Source organism: Eschrichtius robustus, chromosome 8 (assembly GCF_028021215.1).
Source record: "Eschrichtius robustus isolate mEscRob2 chromosome 8, mEscRob2.pri, whole genome shotgun sequence".
NCBI lineage: Eukaryota > Metazoa > Chordata > Mammalia > Artiodactyla > Eschrichtiidae > Eschrichtius > Eschrichtius robustus.
The window spans coordinates 19,108,383-19,121,034 of record NC_090831.1 but is presented as its reverse complement, the minus strand read 5'-3'; the positions used below and the strand labels follow the sequence as shown (position 1 = coordinate 19,121,034).

General features: G+C 48.2%; 1 protein-coding gene across 5 annotated transcripts in view; it reads right to left on the bottom strand.

Moving 5' to 3' along the window:
- SRPK2 (SRSF protein kinase 2) overlaps positions 1–12,652 on the bottom strand; it is a 221,545-nt gene that overhangs the window by 2,931 nt on the left and 205,962 nt on the right. For 3 of the 5 annotated variants that reach the window (XM_068550421.1, XM_068550419.1, XM_068550420.1), the window contains 3 exons: positions 10,147–10,216; positions 9,415–9,507; positions 8,966–9,058 (listed from right to left, as the gene is read on the bottom strand). In XM_068550421.1, the coding sequence (XP_068406522.1) occupies positions 8,966–9,058; positions 9,415–9,507; positions 10,147–10,216 (256 nt within the window). The remainder of the gene's footprint in view (positions 1–8,965; positions 9,059–9,414; positions 9,508–10,146; positions 10,217–12,652) is intronic. The other 2 variants (XM_068550423.1, XM_068550424.1) reach the window with 2 other exon arrangements.

Below are 12,652 nucleotides of genomic sequence, written 5' to 3'. Positions count from 1 at the left end.
GCTTGCGTTCTTATGAACTGGTCTGTCTATAGAGCAGTCATCACGACGCACACACAGTTCTGAATACAGAAATCACTAGAAGATATTTCTCGTGAAAGGGACTGGGTGTGAAGTCCGTTCCTGGCTCCCAGGTAAAGACGGGGGACAGAGTTAAGCGTGGAGGCTGCAGCTCAGGTCTACTGTCCCGAGGCAGGTGGACCTGCCATCTTAGAGGAGAAAGTGTTCCCTCTCCCAGCAGGAAACACAGTCCCCGTGAGAACAAGTGGGAGCAACCACTGAACGTTCGCCCCTTTAACCCAGAAATTCCCGCCGTAGGGATCCCGCCTAAGGAGATAAACCCTGGCACCCACCCACCCCGCCATGCCCCCACACTATGCTCACTGCAAAATTATATACACTCACAAAACTACAAGTGCTCAGTAATCAGAGAACGGTGGTCAAAAACACAGCCAGCCACAGTACACCCTCCTGACGAGGAGTAGTTAACAGTACGCAGTAACGTGTGGGAAAGTGTATGGTAACGTGTTTAGTAGTAACGTTAGTCAAAACTGTGTTCTACATACGACCCCAAGAGCCCTTAAAGATGGAAAGCAGGTGCTCTGAGACACCGGCTTTGTTTTACAGTTGTTTCTTTCTCGTTCTGCATTGTCTCTAATGAAGCTCTATTGATTTTATAGTGACTGCTCGTCTCACCAGGGCGAGGTTAGAGCAAACTAAGAAAGCACACACACAGCACGGCGAAACCAGCTCCGTGGGTGGAGACATGGAATAAACGTGCGCCAGGTCTGCACATGAGAGCAACTGCTGAGCTCGGTCCACTCAGGCCCGCTCGGAACATGGGGATCTGCTCCTGAGGACGCAGTTCTCAGACAGACTAAACTCCATACACAGGCAACAGAGTACAATCTTCCATGAAAAGAGAGGTGCTTTACCATGACAGGTGCCTTAAAATCTACGTAATAACAGTGATGAAAACAATACAAAGGCTGGAAAGCTATACCGAACTAGCCCCTCCGATAAACTGATAAAAATGATTCCAGAGGAAATCCTAAAATATCTGACATACTTTTGACCAGGTAATCCCACACAAAAAACTGTATGTGAAAAGATACTGTCTGTAATAGGAAAATATGCAGTATGCAAAACAGTCCTAAATGTCAAGATACTGAATACATAATAATACTGCAATATAACAGAATAGTGCGTTGCCTTTCAAAAGAACAAATATGTGGATCATTGAGATAGGTGGTAAAACTCTATAATGCCAAGAAAGACGAAATAAACTCGCCTCGGCCCTATGATCCTATGCACAACTTCTTATGTTCAATTCCATGATAAGAAGAAACGCTGTCTTATAAAACAGTTGATAAAGGTTACCTAAAAACAAACCCTAAGCCCCCAAACTTGCGCGTCTATTGCTAGAAATGCCAAGAACAGGTTCCTCTGATGAGTAAGGGCTTCAAGTCCATTCACCAACTCCAGACCGGCCCACAACACACCAGAAATGAGCCAACTCCACTCCCACCACGTATAAGACAAAAATAAAATAACCAGATAGTACAACATTTTAAAAATAATTTTTTACTATTGTCCTATTGTACAAGTAGCTTTTACCTTGACAAGTTTTTCCCTTAGGAAAATATACCAAGATATGTTTTGTTGAAACAAATTGTGCCAGTAACGAACCACTTGACTGTGACAGTCTTTTCTTTTTAAACCGTTTCCAGCCTTTCTTTCCTAAAGAATACTGAGTAATACTTAACCTTCCCTCGGCGTCAGCTCTCACCCACACGCAGGCCACCCAGACACCAGCAAGGCCAGATGGGCAGCTGCCTCTCAGGCTTCCTGACCCACTCCGGGGGCAGAATCACCCTGACAGACCAGGGAAGGCTGACAGGGAGGGCCCCTCCCCCGGGGTAAAGGCTCTGGGAGGCCACTCGCCACGCCAGCCTCAGGTCCTCAGGGTGCTCTCTGAGGAAAAAAGTTAAGTACTTCCATTATACTCCTCTTGAATATTAAGTGATTTGTGAAGGGAAATGTATTATATTGACTATGAAATTACAGCATTCCAGAATTACACACACAAGCATATGAGGTTTTACACCACACACGGGGGACGAAAAAGGGAAATCCTGGTACTGTAACTCCTGGTAACTAGAAAAGAAACCATGATATGAAATAAATTAGGACAAATTTCAATAGCATACACATAGAAAGGAAACCTATCAATAAATACAGGTACAAAGCAAGACAAAAAAACACAAGAAATTTGAACAAATTCCTACAAAGTACATGTAGGTAAATATTTGAGGTGAAGATCTGTATTAAACCATACCTCCCACACATAAAATAGATCCTAGACCTAAGAGCTAGAACCATAAATTTTTGGAAGAAAACTGAAGAATAAATTTTCATGACCTTGAAGTAGGCAATGGTTTCTTAGATGTGATATCAAAAGCACAAGTAACAAGAAACAGAAAATTGGATGTCATCAAAATTAAAAACCTTTGTAATTCAAGTATCACAACATGTGCATTCAAGAGAAATGAAAACATTATGTCCACACAAAAACTTGTACATTGATGTTCACAGCAGCGTTATTCATAATAGCCAAAAAGTGGAAACAACCCAAACGTCCATCAACCGATGGAGAAACCTGATGTGGTCTATCCATACATAAAAAGAACGGAGTATTGATTCATGCTACCACATGGACAAACTTGGAAAGCACTAGAGTAAATGAAACAGGCCATCACAAAAATCGACATATTGCATGACTCCATTTATATGAACAATCCAGAACAGGCAAATTCACAGAGACAGAAAGTAGATCAGGGTTGCCAGGGGCTGAGGGTAGGGGGATGGAGAGTGAGTGCTAATGGGCCCAGGGTTTCTTTGTGAGGTAACGAAAATGTTCTAAAATCAGAGACTGGTAATGGTTGCATAGCGGTGTGAATATACTAAAAACTACTGAATGGCACACTTTGGAAGGGTAAATTGTATGCTGTGTAGATTACACTTCAGTAAAACTGTTACTGAAAAACTGGCACAAAGCATACAACAAAATAACTTTAAAAGAATTCCAATGCTGTGTTAAAGGATGCAGTAAAAACAAACATCTCACACTACTGACGAGCTCATACTAAATGATAGGAATAAATGGGATGAACTATAATAGAATTTACCTGAACCTGTTACAACAATTTCATTTTTTTTTTTTTTTTTTTTTTGCACCACACGCTCAAATTTAAATGAGTAAAACAGTAACTCAAAGCTACTCTCGGCTGTGGCTCATGGTCTGTTATTCCCCACATACCTTTGCTGTGTGTTCTGTGTCACTACAGCCAGCCTCCAGGCTGCAGCACTGTCACTACCACACACTATCTCCACCACAGCTCTCGCTGGGAGGCCCCTCACACAGCCTCCAAGCAGGGACCCAGGGCAGAGTGAGCCTGCCGTCAGCGACGGCAGGACGACGAGCGTTACCAGGACTGCCCCAGCACCGAGGGCCAGCCACCGCCCCGCTTCCAGCCCACAAGGACTTCCATCTGAAACAAAGACTGGGGGCTCCCCTCCCCCGGCGGTGCAGTGGTTAAGAATCCGCCTGCCAATGCAGGGGACACGGGTTCGAGCCCTGGTCCAGGAAGATCCCACATGCCGCGGAGCAGCTAAGCCCGTGTGCCACAACTACTGAGGCCCACGCACCTAGAGCCCGTGCTCCGCAACAAGAGAAGCCACCGCAATGAGAAGCCCGCGCACCGCAACGAAGACCCAACACAGCCAAAAATAATAATAATAATAAATTATAAGAAAATAAAAAATAAATAAAACAAAGACTGGACTCAGGTGAAGGCTTTCAAATGTACTAAGTCGGCAGGGAGCCACCTTCACCAGGCACCACCCGCCAACCTGGGCTCCGGGCAGCAGGCAGGGAAGGAAGCAGACGGAGCCCCTGCTCGCACGGAGCTCAGCTTCTGAGAGAGAGTTTATCACAGAGAGGGAAAACCAGAACTCTTGTAACACAGAATTAGTGCTTCAGATAAAATTAGAGTTAAAGCAGTTTATGTTTTAAAAGTTTTGAGACTCACTAGTATGAAGAAACTTTTCTAGTTATTTCCAGAATCCAGCTCCCGCTGAGACCGGCCCAGTTCACACTTCCCCGCAGGCCCATCTCGGCGTCCAGCTCCTACAGGACAGAGTGAGGCCTCGCTGAGCCCTGCGTCCTTCCTCCCCAGCGTCTCCAGGCCAGACGCGCCTCAAGTTCACAAACTGCTCTAAGCCCACGTGTGCAATCTGCCTGTCTTCACTGCCTACGCCATGTGGAAATGCTATGACCGAGAAGGGTTTAAACTTGAAGCCACGAAAATCAAGTGGGGCACTGACCATCCTATCCTGTATGGGCCAAACGCCACAGAGGGGCTTTTCTCTTCACAGAAATAAGAGAATCTGTTGATTTTTAGGTAATTCTGGAGCTAAGTTAAAATCATTCTAACAAGTTTCATCTCAACATTAAAAATTAAGAATAGTGCCTCTTTTAAAACCCAGCTCCTGGGATTTCCCTGGTGGTCCAGCAGCTGGGACTCCACGCTCTCACTGTTGAGGGCACAGGTTTGACCCCTGGTCAGGGAAGTAAGATCCCACAAGCAGCGCGGCGTGGCCAAAACAAAACAAAACAAAACTAAACTAAAAGCCCAGCTCCTGAGTTTCACCCTCCTTTCTCACCCCCTCCTACACTTTTCCTCATCTTCTACTGGACACCACTTATCCTGTTGCCGTCCCTGCAAATGTACTCCTTTGGCTACACAGAAGTTTCTTGCATGCTCTGAAATTCTGCACTGCATTCAAGAGGTCTTTGGTCTGACACATACTATCACTCACCTATATTACAATACACTCAACGCCCTCATCTAGAATCAAGTAGTTTTTCCTTTTTAAAGTTAACTGTCTCCTCTCATACTTCCATTCTCAATACAGCAACTTCTACTAAAATGATGGCTACTGATGGCTCAACAGAATATCTGCTTGGTGGCACAGTAAGGTGTGCTCCTGGCTGTACTGTTTTTCTCGCCATCACCTGAGGGCTGGGACACTTTCCTGGGTTTGTGCCTTAGTCCATTCAGGCTGCTATCACAAAATATGACTGACTAGGGAGCTTACAAACAACAAATTTACTTGTCACAGTCCTGGAGGCAGGGCGCCAACATGGGCGGGTGAGGGCCCTCTTCCAGCTCAGAGATTTCCTGTGTCCTCAGGTGGCGGAGGGGCTAGCGAGCTCTCTGTCTCTCTCCGTAAGGCACTACGTCATCCATGCCTTTACACGCCATCCATGCCTTTACATGCCTTCCAACAGCCCCGCTCCTAACACTGTCACCTTTAGGGGGTCAGGAACGGGTTTGGAGGGACCCACTCAGACCACAGCAGAACAGCCTAGGGACAAAATCCACAGAGGTGCTTACTTCTGTTGGGCCACAACTTGACACCCTGACCAAGATGGCTTTCCTTAAAGATCTTTGGTGGCTAATGCCCACACCCAAAGGAATGACCAGCAGATTAAACCCTAACAGGGTGAGGACAGTAATTATACTCCCAGCCACAAAAATCCAGCTCAATTTTAATAAAATGCCTGGCCAAGAAATAATTTAAACTAGGAGCAGTCATTTTACCCTGAATTGTAAGCAAGAAGACGCCACTTAGCTGCGTTTGATGTTTAGCTTTAATGCACAGACCCCGCTCTTCTGCCCTGGCCTCGGGGTGGGGATGAAACCTGCTTTCCACCCAGGAGAACGAGAGCAGGAAGACCTGCTGCTCAGCCCTCTCGAGTCCCACTGCTTGCCAACGTGATGGAAGCAAATTAAGAGCAGTTTTCAATTTCGCCTTTCTCTATCAGTTCTGGCACAAAGGTATTTTAGAAAAAATTTTAAATGGATACATTTAAGAGCCCATTATTTCCAAAACGTATATTCACTCCCCTTACTGGGGCAGGCAATGCCAAAACACATTTTTTTTTTTTTTTTTCAAAACACATTTTTAATGCAACCAATCACTCCCCTCATCCCAAGGGGCATGGTGAAATCGACTTCAGGACAGGCCCTCATTCGTACTATTCCCGAGACTTCTGTGAAAACCCTAAATCCCTTTTGAGTTCCACAGTTACCATAAACAAACAATCATCAGGAAAGAACTTAAGTCCCAATTCCCAGTCATTTTAGGGGATTTCTTGCCTAATCATCCAAAGGAAGGAAAAAAGGACTCTAGTCACCACAGTAACACAAGTCCATGTGTTGTCGGCCTATCTCTACCACGGATGCCAGATGCACTTCAATTCCACAGGCCACCTTCAAACAAGCTCCTCAAAACAGAGCCCACGCACACAACTCCTACAGCACACATACGTAACAGTGTGATGATGGAACAGCAAGGTTCCGCGCAAGCACTGTATACTCCCATCTGGGCGCAGGCAGTGGTCCACCTGTCCGAGGAGTAGGGCGCTTATGGAAAGGCCAGTGTGAAAGCCGCCCTCCAGCATGAGGGACCCAGGACAGAGAGCTGTGGGCTGGAACCAACCACCCGCCGACATCAGTCCCCCAGGCATCGCTCATCAAGTCCGCTGAAGGAGCCCCACAGGTGGGATGAGGAGAGGGCTCCAAGCCCGCTGCTGGCTCTGGGCTGGGACTCAGCAGGCGTTGCCCCCAGTCCCTGCAGCCCAGACCAGGGGCAAAGCCTAACAGGAGCAAGAGTCTCAGAGCAGCCATCTCCACGAGCAAACCCGACCACAGGCTGCTGGCAGGGGTACCTTCAAATCATTTGCCTGACTTCATTTTCTCACCACTCAGGGGCCCCCCCTTTTGTTCCTCTTTCAACTTCTTCCCCACCGTGCACAGCACTGGTTCCTCACCCACAGACCACGGACAGAGACGGCAGAGCCAGCCACCCTAAACAGCCCCCGCGCTACAGAGGAAAGGGCAGCAGCGGCACAAGTAAAGCAACAGTCCTCGTGTGCCTCTGCCGGCTGCTGGCCCCCACCCCGCCTGATGCCTGAGGTGGGGAAGGAGGCTCCCGCAGCCCACTCTGCTCGAGGATCAGGGCCTGTGGGCCACAGCCCTCCCGGGCCCTCTCCCTCCCCCTCCGGGGCACCCGCAGGCCGATACTGCTACTTTCCTGACAGATCAGGCTGCTAGCTCCTGGCTGCCCTCCCCACCTGACAATGGTGAAAGCTACAGCTGGGGGCAGGTCATCTACCAGCCAAGTCCTCCTGAGGCCCGGGCCATCTCCCATAGGCTCTGAAAACATCCTGAAATGTGGAAGAAGGAGTCTGCTTTGATTAAAATAAACACGACTCCCCAAGCCACGCCATCCCAGGCCAAAATAATCCAGAGCTTTCCCTTGCTTCAACTATGTTCAAATAACATTTTCTGGAAATTTCCTAGGAAACAGCCTACTCTCTCAGTCATACTGCTGTCCAGTTCACAATGCGCACAGCATTATCCTGTTTATAACTCTGCTTCAGCAGTAACGGAAACAGTTCCTAATGCGCCGCGTGGTGCAGACATCCTCTCACGCCTCCTTGTATCAAGGATGCACTCACTGGAAGTCACCCCCGCTGACAGCCTCGGAGACGACGTGACACGCCGTGCCCAGCCCCCCAGCATGCTCCAGCCCCAGCTGTGCCACTGAACACACTGCCCTGAGCACGACTTGAGACTGCGTGAGAGTCTGGGTGTGGCAGGGGACCCCTGTACCTGCTTAAGTGACCCAGACTCGAAGACCAGAGTCTCAGAACGAAAATTAATACGTGTCCGAAGAACATTTTTCCTCGACAATTTTTTATCCTCTGATGAGCTTTAAAAAGGAAATAAGATATTGCATCCAGTTACATATTTCACAGGTTACCCACGGGTATTCCCAAAAAACCTATGAGTTGTGGTCAACGCACTCAGAGAACGTGAGCAGGAAACCACTGTCTTGGCATGGTTCGCTCTCAGGCCTCATGCATTCACGGGGAGATGGAATTTAAGGGGTAAGACAGGACTGGTTAGCTGAACATCACCAAAGTATATCATAAAAGGTTATTACTCTACAAGAATTCCTTATCTCACAGGAAAGTAAAAAGTCAAATTGGTTTTCCAAATTTGGCTAAAGCAGGGGAGATAGAGTATCTAGTACTTGCAGAAATTTCTAGAAACTCCATGTCCCGCTCACATCAACTTTAAACAGTTCTTTTTTAACGGGAATTGCACCCCCCCCCTCCAAATCAAAGCTGGAAAAACATGAGTTAAGAGGACTATCTATGCTCACATCAAAGACTATGGCATTGGGGAAGGGCTCTGTAAAAATAAATTCCCCAGGGCTTTTTCAAAAAAATTGATCACTAACTAGGGACTACATAGGGCAAAGAGAGTTGTTCGAGGTCATGCCAAGGAAGATCAACGAGAACTGTAATATTAAAATAAATCACCTACAGTACAGTGTGAGGTAATGCACTGGGAGAAGAGCATCTAATTTATAAGAATGTGAGGCACACAGGACTTCACAGGCCCACACCCCTACAGAAACAGCTCAGACACATGAGACAGGACGCAGATGGACAGTCATTAAGTCCAGTCTCTAGGCCACCTCTGCTCCACTGCAAAAACACTCTGGTTCCAGGAACAATGTGGAAAATGGAAAGGTAAGCCTAGCTGCTTTCTAAAAATCATTTAAACTCTTTTACAAATACTTGAATACATGGATTGGTGCTTAGAGTAAAGGAGAGGTGTGGAGGAGGTCAAAGGATTTTCGGAAGATTGTTCTCTTACAAAATCCTTATTCCACAGATATCAGATGATTCTTTATTTCTTGAGGGCCTTCTTCAGCAGACTCCCCCAGCGGTAAGTCCAGATCTTTCTCCACTGCCCAAACGCGAACGCACAATTTCTCCTTTGGGAGAGGATTACGCTGAAAATTAGTGTTGCATAAATACCGTTACCTTTTCTGGTGAAAAACTCCTTGGAATATTTCCCCAACATAGCGTATTTTCGAGGGACTTTCCCCAGCAGTTCAATGATCAATGCTATGTGATCTGCATTGGGAAACATTGCCAGCAAAACAGAAACACACGACAATTTAATCAGTACACTGCATGCAGACATTGCCATCGCCCGCGCAGACAGAAACAGAGCGCAGCGTCAACAAGCAGAGCACAGGCTCTGCCCGAGTGGCCAGATTCAAGGCACCGCAGAGGAGCTGATGCACAGGGCGGCCGCAGGACGGGGCCAAGCAGGGGCTCCTTCTCGACTCTGAAGTCAGCACAGGAATTCTGCTGGGCTGCTTTTGGAATTTAGGAGAAAGGCCTTTGTCACCATTAATGCTACAATCAGCAGCTGCTATTCCATTTCTGTCTGCATCGTGGCGCTTTTCAAAAAGAAGAGGTACTACCTCTGCGATTGAAGAATTCCCGAGAATATTTTCCAGATAGAGCAAAGTGCCTTGGGATACTGCCTAGCAGCTCTATGATGTGGGCTATGTGGTCTATGGAGGAGAGAAAAAAAAGGATACGGGAATGGGAGGGGCAGAGGGAAGAAGGATGGGATAAAAGAAGAGGGGGAAAAAATTGAAATTAGTAAAAAATCAGAAATAGATTCAAATCAACAATGTCTGCAGCACATCCATGCAGAGGCTTCTGGGACTGGCAGGCCTCAGGCCCCGTCTGGAGCATTAACAGTGACTGACGCCAGCTCACCCCAGGCTACCCCAGCATCGCAAGCAAATAAGCATGGAGATGGTCAGGTCTGCAGATGGGAATTCAAGCCAGAGTTCCCTGGTTTTAAATTCAGCCCCCAACAGGACAGAGAAGTGGGCAGCAGATCAGTGGACAAAAGGTCCACGGAGAGGCTCCGGGTTCGTCCGGCCTGTCCTCTCCCGGCCAGCTGGGCTCAGGCCTGCGAGGGCGGGCTGACGCCCGAGGGCTCTCCAAAGCGTCGGCGGTGCCAGGAGGCTCTGCCCAGTCACTGCAGCTGAGGGGGCTTCAAGCTCAAAGGGAAAGCATCTGAATTTGGTGCTTGAAAACCAAAACACAGCTCTATTTCGGTGCAAAAAGACAATATTCTCCAGAAGTTCAGGACTCTCAGGAGACCCGGACTGAGGTATTCAGCAGGCAGCAATACTCACCTTCGTCTCTGGAATAGTCTTCCCCAGAATGTGGTTCAAACAAATAATCTCCCGTTGCCAGCTCAAATGCCTAGGATACAACAGATGACATGCTAAGCACTTCACAGAGACAGGCCCCAAGCCAGCAACTTTTTCTGGTACAAGAGACCTACATTTTATGAGGATCTGAATCAAACCAAAGAGTCTCCTGAAAGGGCTCAACACCAGGCTTTCTCTTCTTCCCAAAAGTTCAAAGAAGCTTCAGAAATATTCTTGTACCTCTGCTGCACTTTGCAGGAAGCAGCCGGGTGCAGGCGTGGCCAGAGCACTGCACTCTAATCTGAACAGCAGAACGAGGGCTCAGTCCAAGGTCCAGGTCTGTCTGACCCCAGAGCCCAGCTGCAACCCGCAGGCTAACCTGGCCCTGGACCACGGGTGCGGCTGCTCTCCTGAAGCAAAGACCTTCATGTCTTAGCAACCGGGGGCTCCTTTCAGCAACTCATCGTCACTTCATTCACTTCTGACTCAACCAAAGGACATTCTAGAACCAAAGAAGCCCCTCTTGCTCTGTCCTCTGGGGCCAGGAGGAGGCAGACCCCCGTGCAGCCCGCCCGAGGGCGGCCAGGAGAGTGGCTTCCTGGTTACAGGGCTGTGCCCACCAGGGTGCTGGGGTCGGGAGGGAACGGGAGGGGCACTGCTTTCCCACTGCTGCCACTGAGCCCACTTCCTTTGTTCATAAAATCATCTCAGGACTATGAGCTTTAACTTGCTAACAAGACATAAAAATGACAACTGCTATCGCTCTGTTGATCAAATACCATGCTTTTTTAAAAACATGTTTTAAATGAGAATTTAAAAGAAGTTTTACAAAGAACAAGCTAAATCCCGTTTTTGGTTTTTCCCATACTTACTTCTCTTGTGCGTTAAGATCTCGCTGTTCTGGAGGCCCTCAGGGGCCATCCCCGCTTCACCGATGCCTGTGGGTCAGTGGCCAGGGCACCGCCCGCTCCTCTCAAGGTACCGCCCTCCCCACGGGCGCCTCGATGAGCCCCACCGCACCAGCCCACCCTCTGCGCTTCTGTCGAGGATCACAGGGCGTGGGCGGGAACCATAGGGGAAGTCTCGTCTGCCTGGGGCGGGGCCCCTCTCACAAACCCAGGTGGGCGCGCTTAGCCCAGGACCACATCTCTTCACCTTGTATTTTTCTTTTTTAAGAGAGGGAAGTGGGATGCCAAGCCTGTTGCCAGCTACCCTGTGACGAGCACCAGTTCATAACTCGGGATCCCTGCCCTGAACCAGACCTGGGTCTGATGTGCCCAGTCTCAGCACAGAGTACGTCAGGCAGTCGTCTAGGTGCTGCAGGGCCTCCCCGCTCCACCCATCAAGCCATAAAGATACTAGGGCCAATCGCACATCAGGGTAAAACACCTCACATTTGGCCACAGGTCCATGGGGAACAAGTGGATGACACACTGAATGGCCAGAAGCGTCTTTCTCATCTGGGACACAAGCCAAGAGAAAAGGGTGAAACCCTAATGGAGAGAGAAGACCCAGAAGTCGCGTGACGCAGCCAAAGGGGAGCGCCAGCTGCTCTTCACCGTCCTTGGGGCCTCCCTCACTCTTCTAATTAATGTTCAAAAACATTTCAGTCTGGTTGTATGTATTTCTGACAGCCTGGCACTAAGATATGTCCACTGAGTGTTCTTTGAAAGATGACCATGTTGATTAACACCCATGTATTTCCAAGGAAACACAAGTTGAAGAAGCCTATCAATGAAATGGTTTAGAAGAAAAAAGGAAGAGGCAAGATGAAGGCTCCCCCCGTCATGTTATCGGGTCCTGATTCTCTGAAGCATGATGAGATTTTTCTTAACAACTAGGACACAGACAGCAGGGTAAACACACATCACAATGAAAACATCAGCCTCTGTACTTTACAACTTGCATATATGCTGGCAACTATGAAACCATGAAAAATTATTGCCTTCAACTCAATAAGTTACTCTCAATATAACCTCTATTATTATTGTTTATTTTTAATACTTGGGAACTATGTACTCTGTACTCGGCCCAACCGCCTCAGAGAGCTTTCCCTTGGACCAGCCTCTGTCCTCAGGCTCTGGGGAGACCAGATACCCCCCTTCCTGAAATGCCATCATCCCACGTCAAGTATCCCATTCTGAATAAATAAGGTCACGTGTGCCTTCTGTGATGTGACCACTGCCGAGAAGTTTGGTGAAATGGGTCAGACTGGCTTTTCTTGTCTCTACAGTGCTGACTGAGGCTCACCATGGAACCCACGGGAAGACGCCTCTTCAGGGACTCTGAAACACAAGTGCAGAGCGACCAATGCCGGGGTCCACACGTAATTTTTAGGTCATGCACACTTACATCTGGAGGGCTCCAAAGCTCAAGAAAAGAAGAAGAGATTCCACACCTGACACAGCCCAGCTGCTCTGCCTCATGGCGCTGCCCCTGCCCAGTGGTGAAAGCTCTCCCCCCTGCCAGCAGCACAGGCGCTTACCAG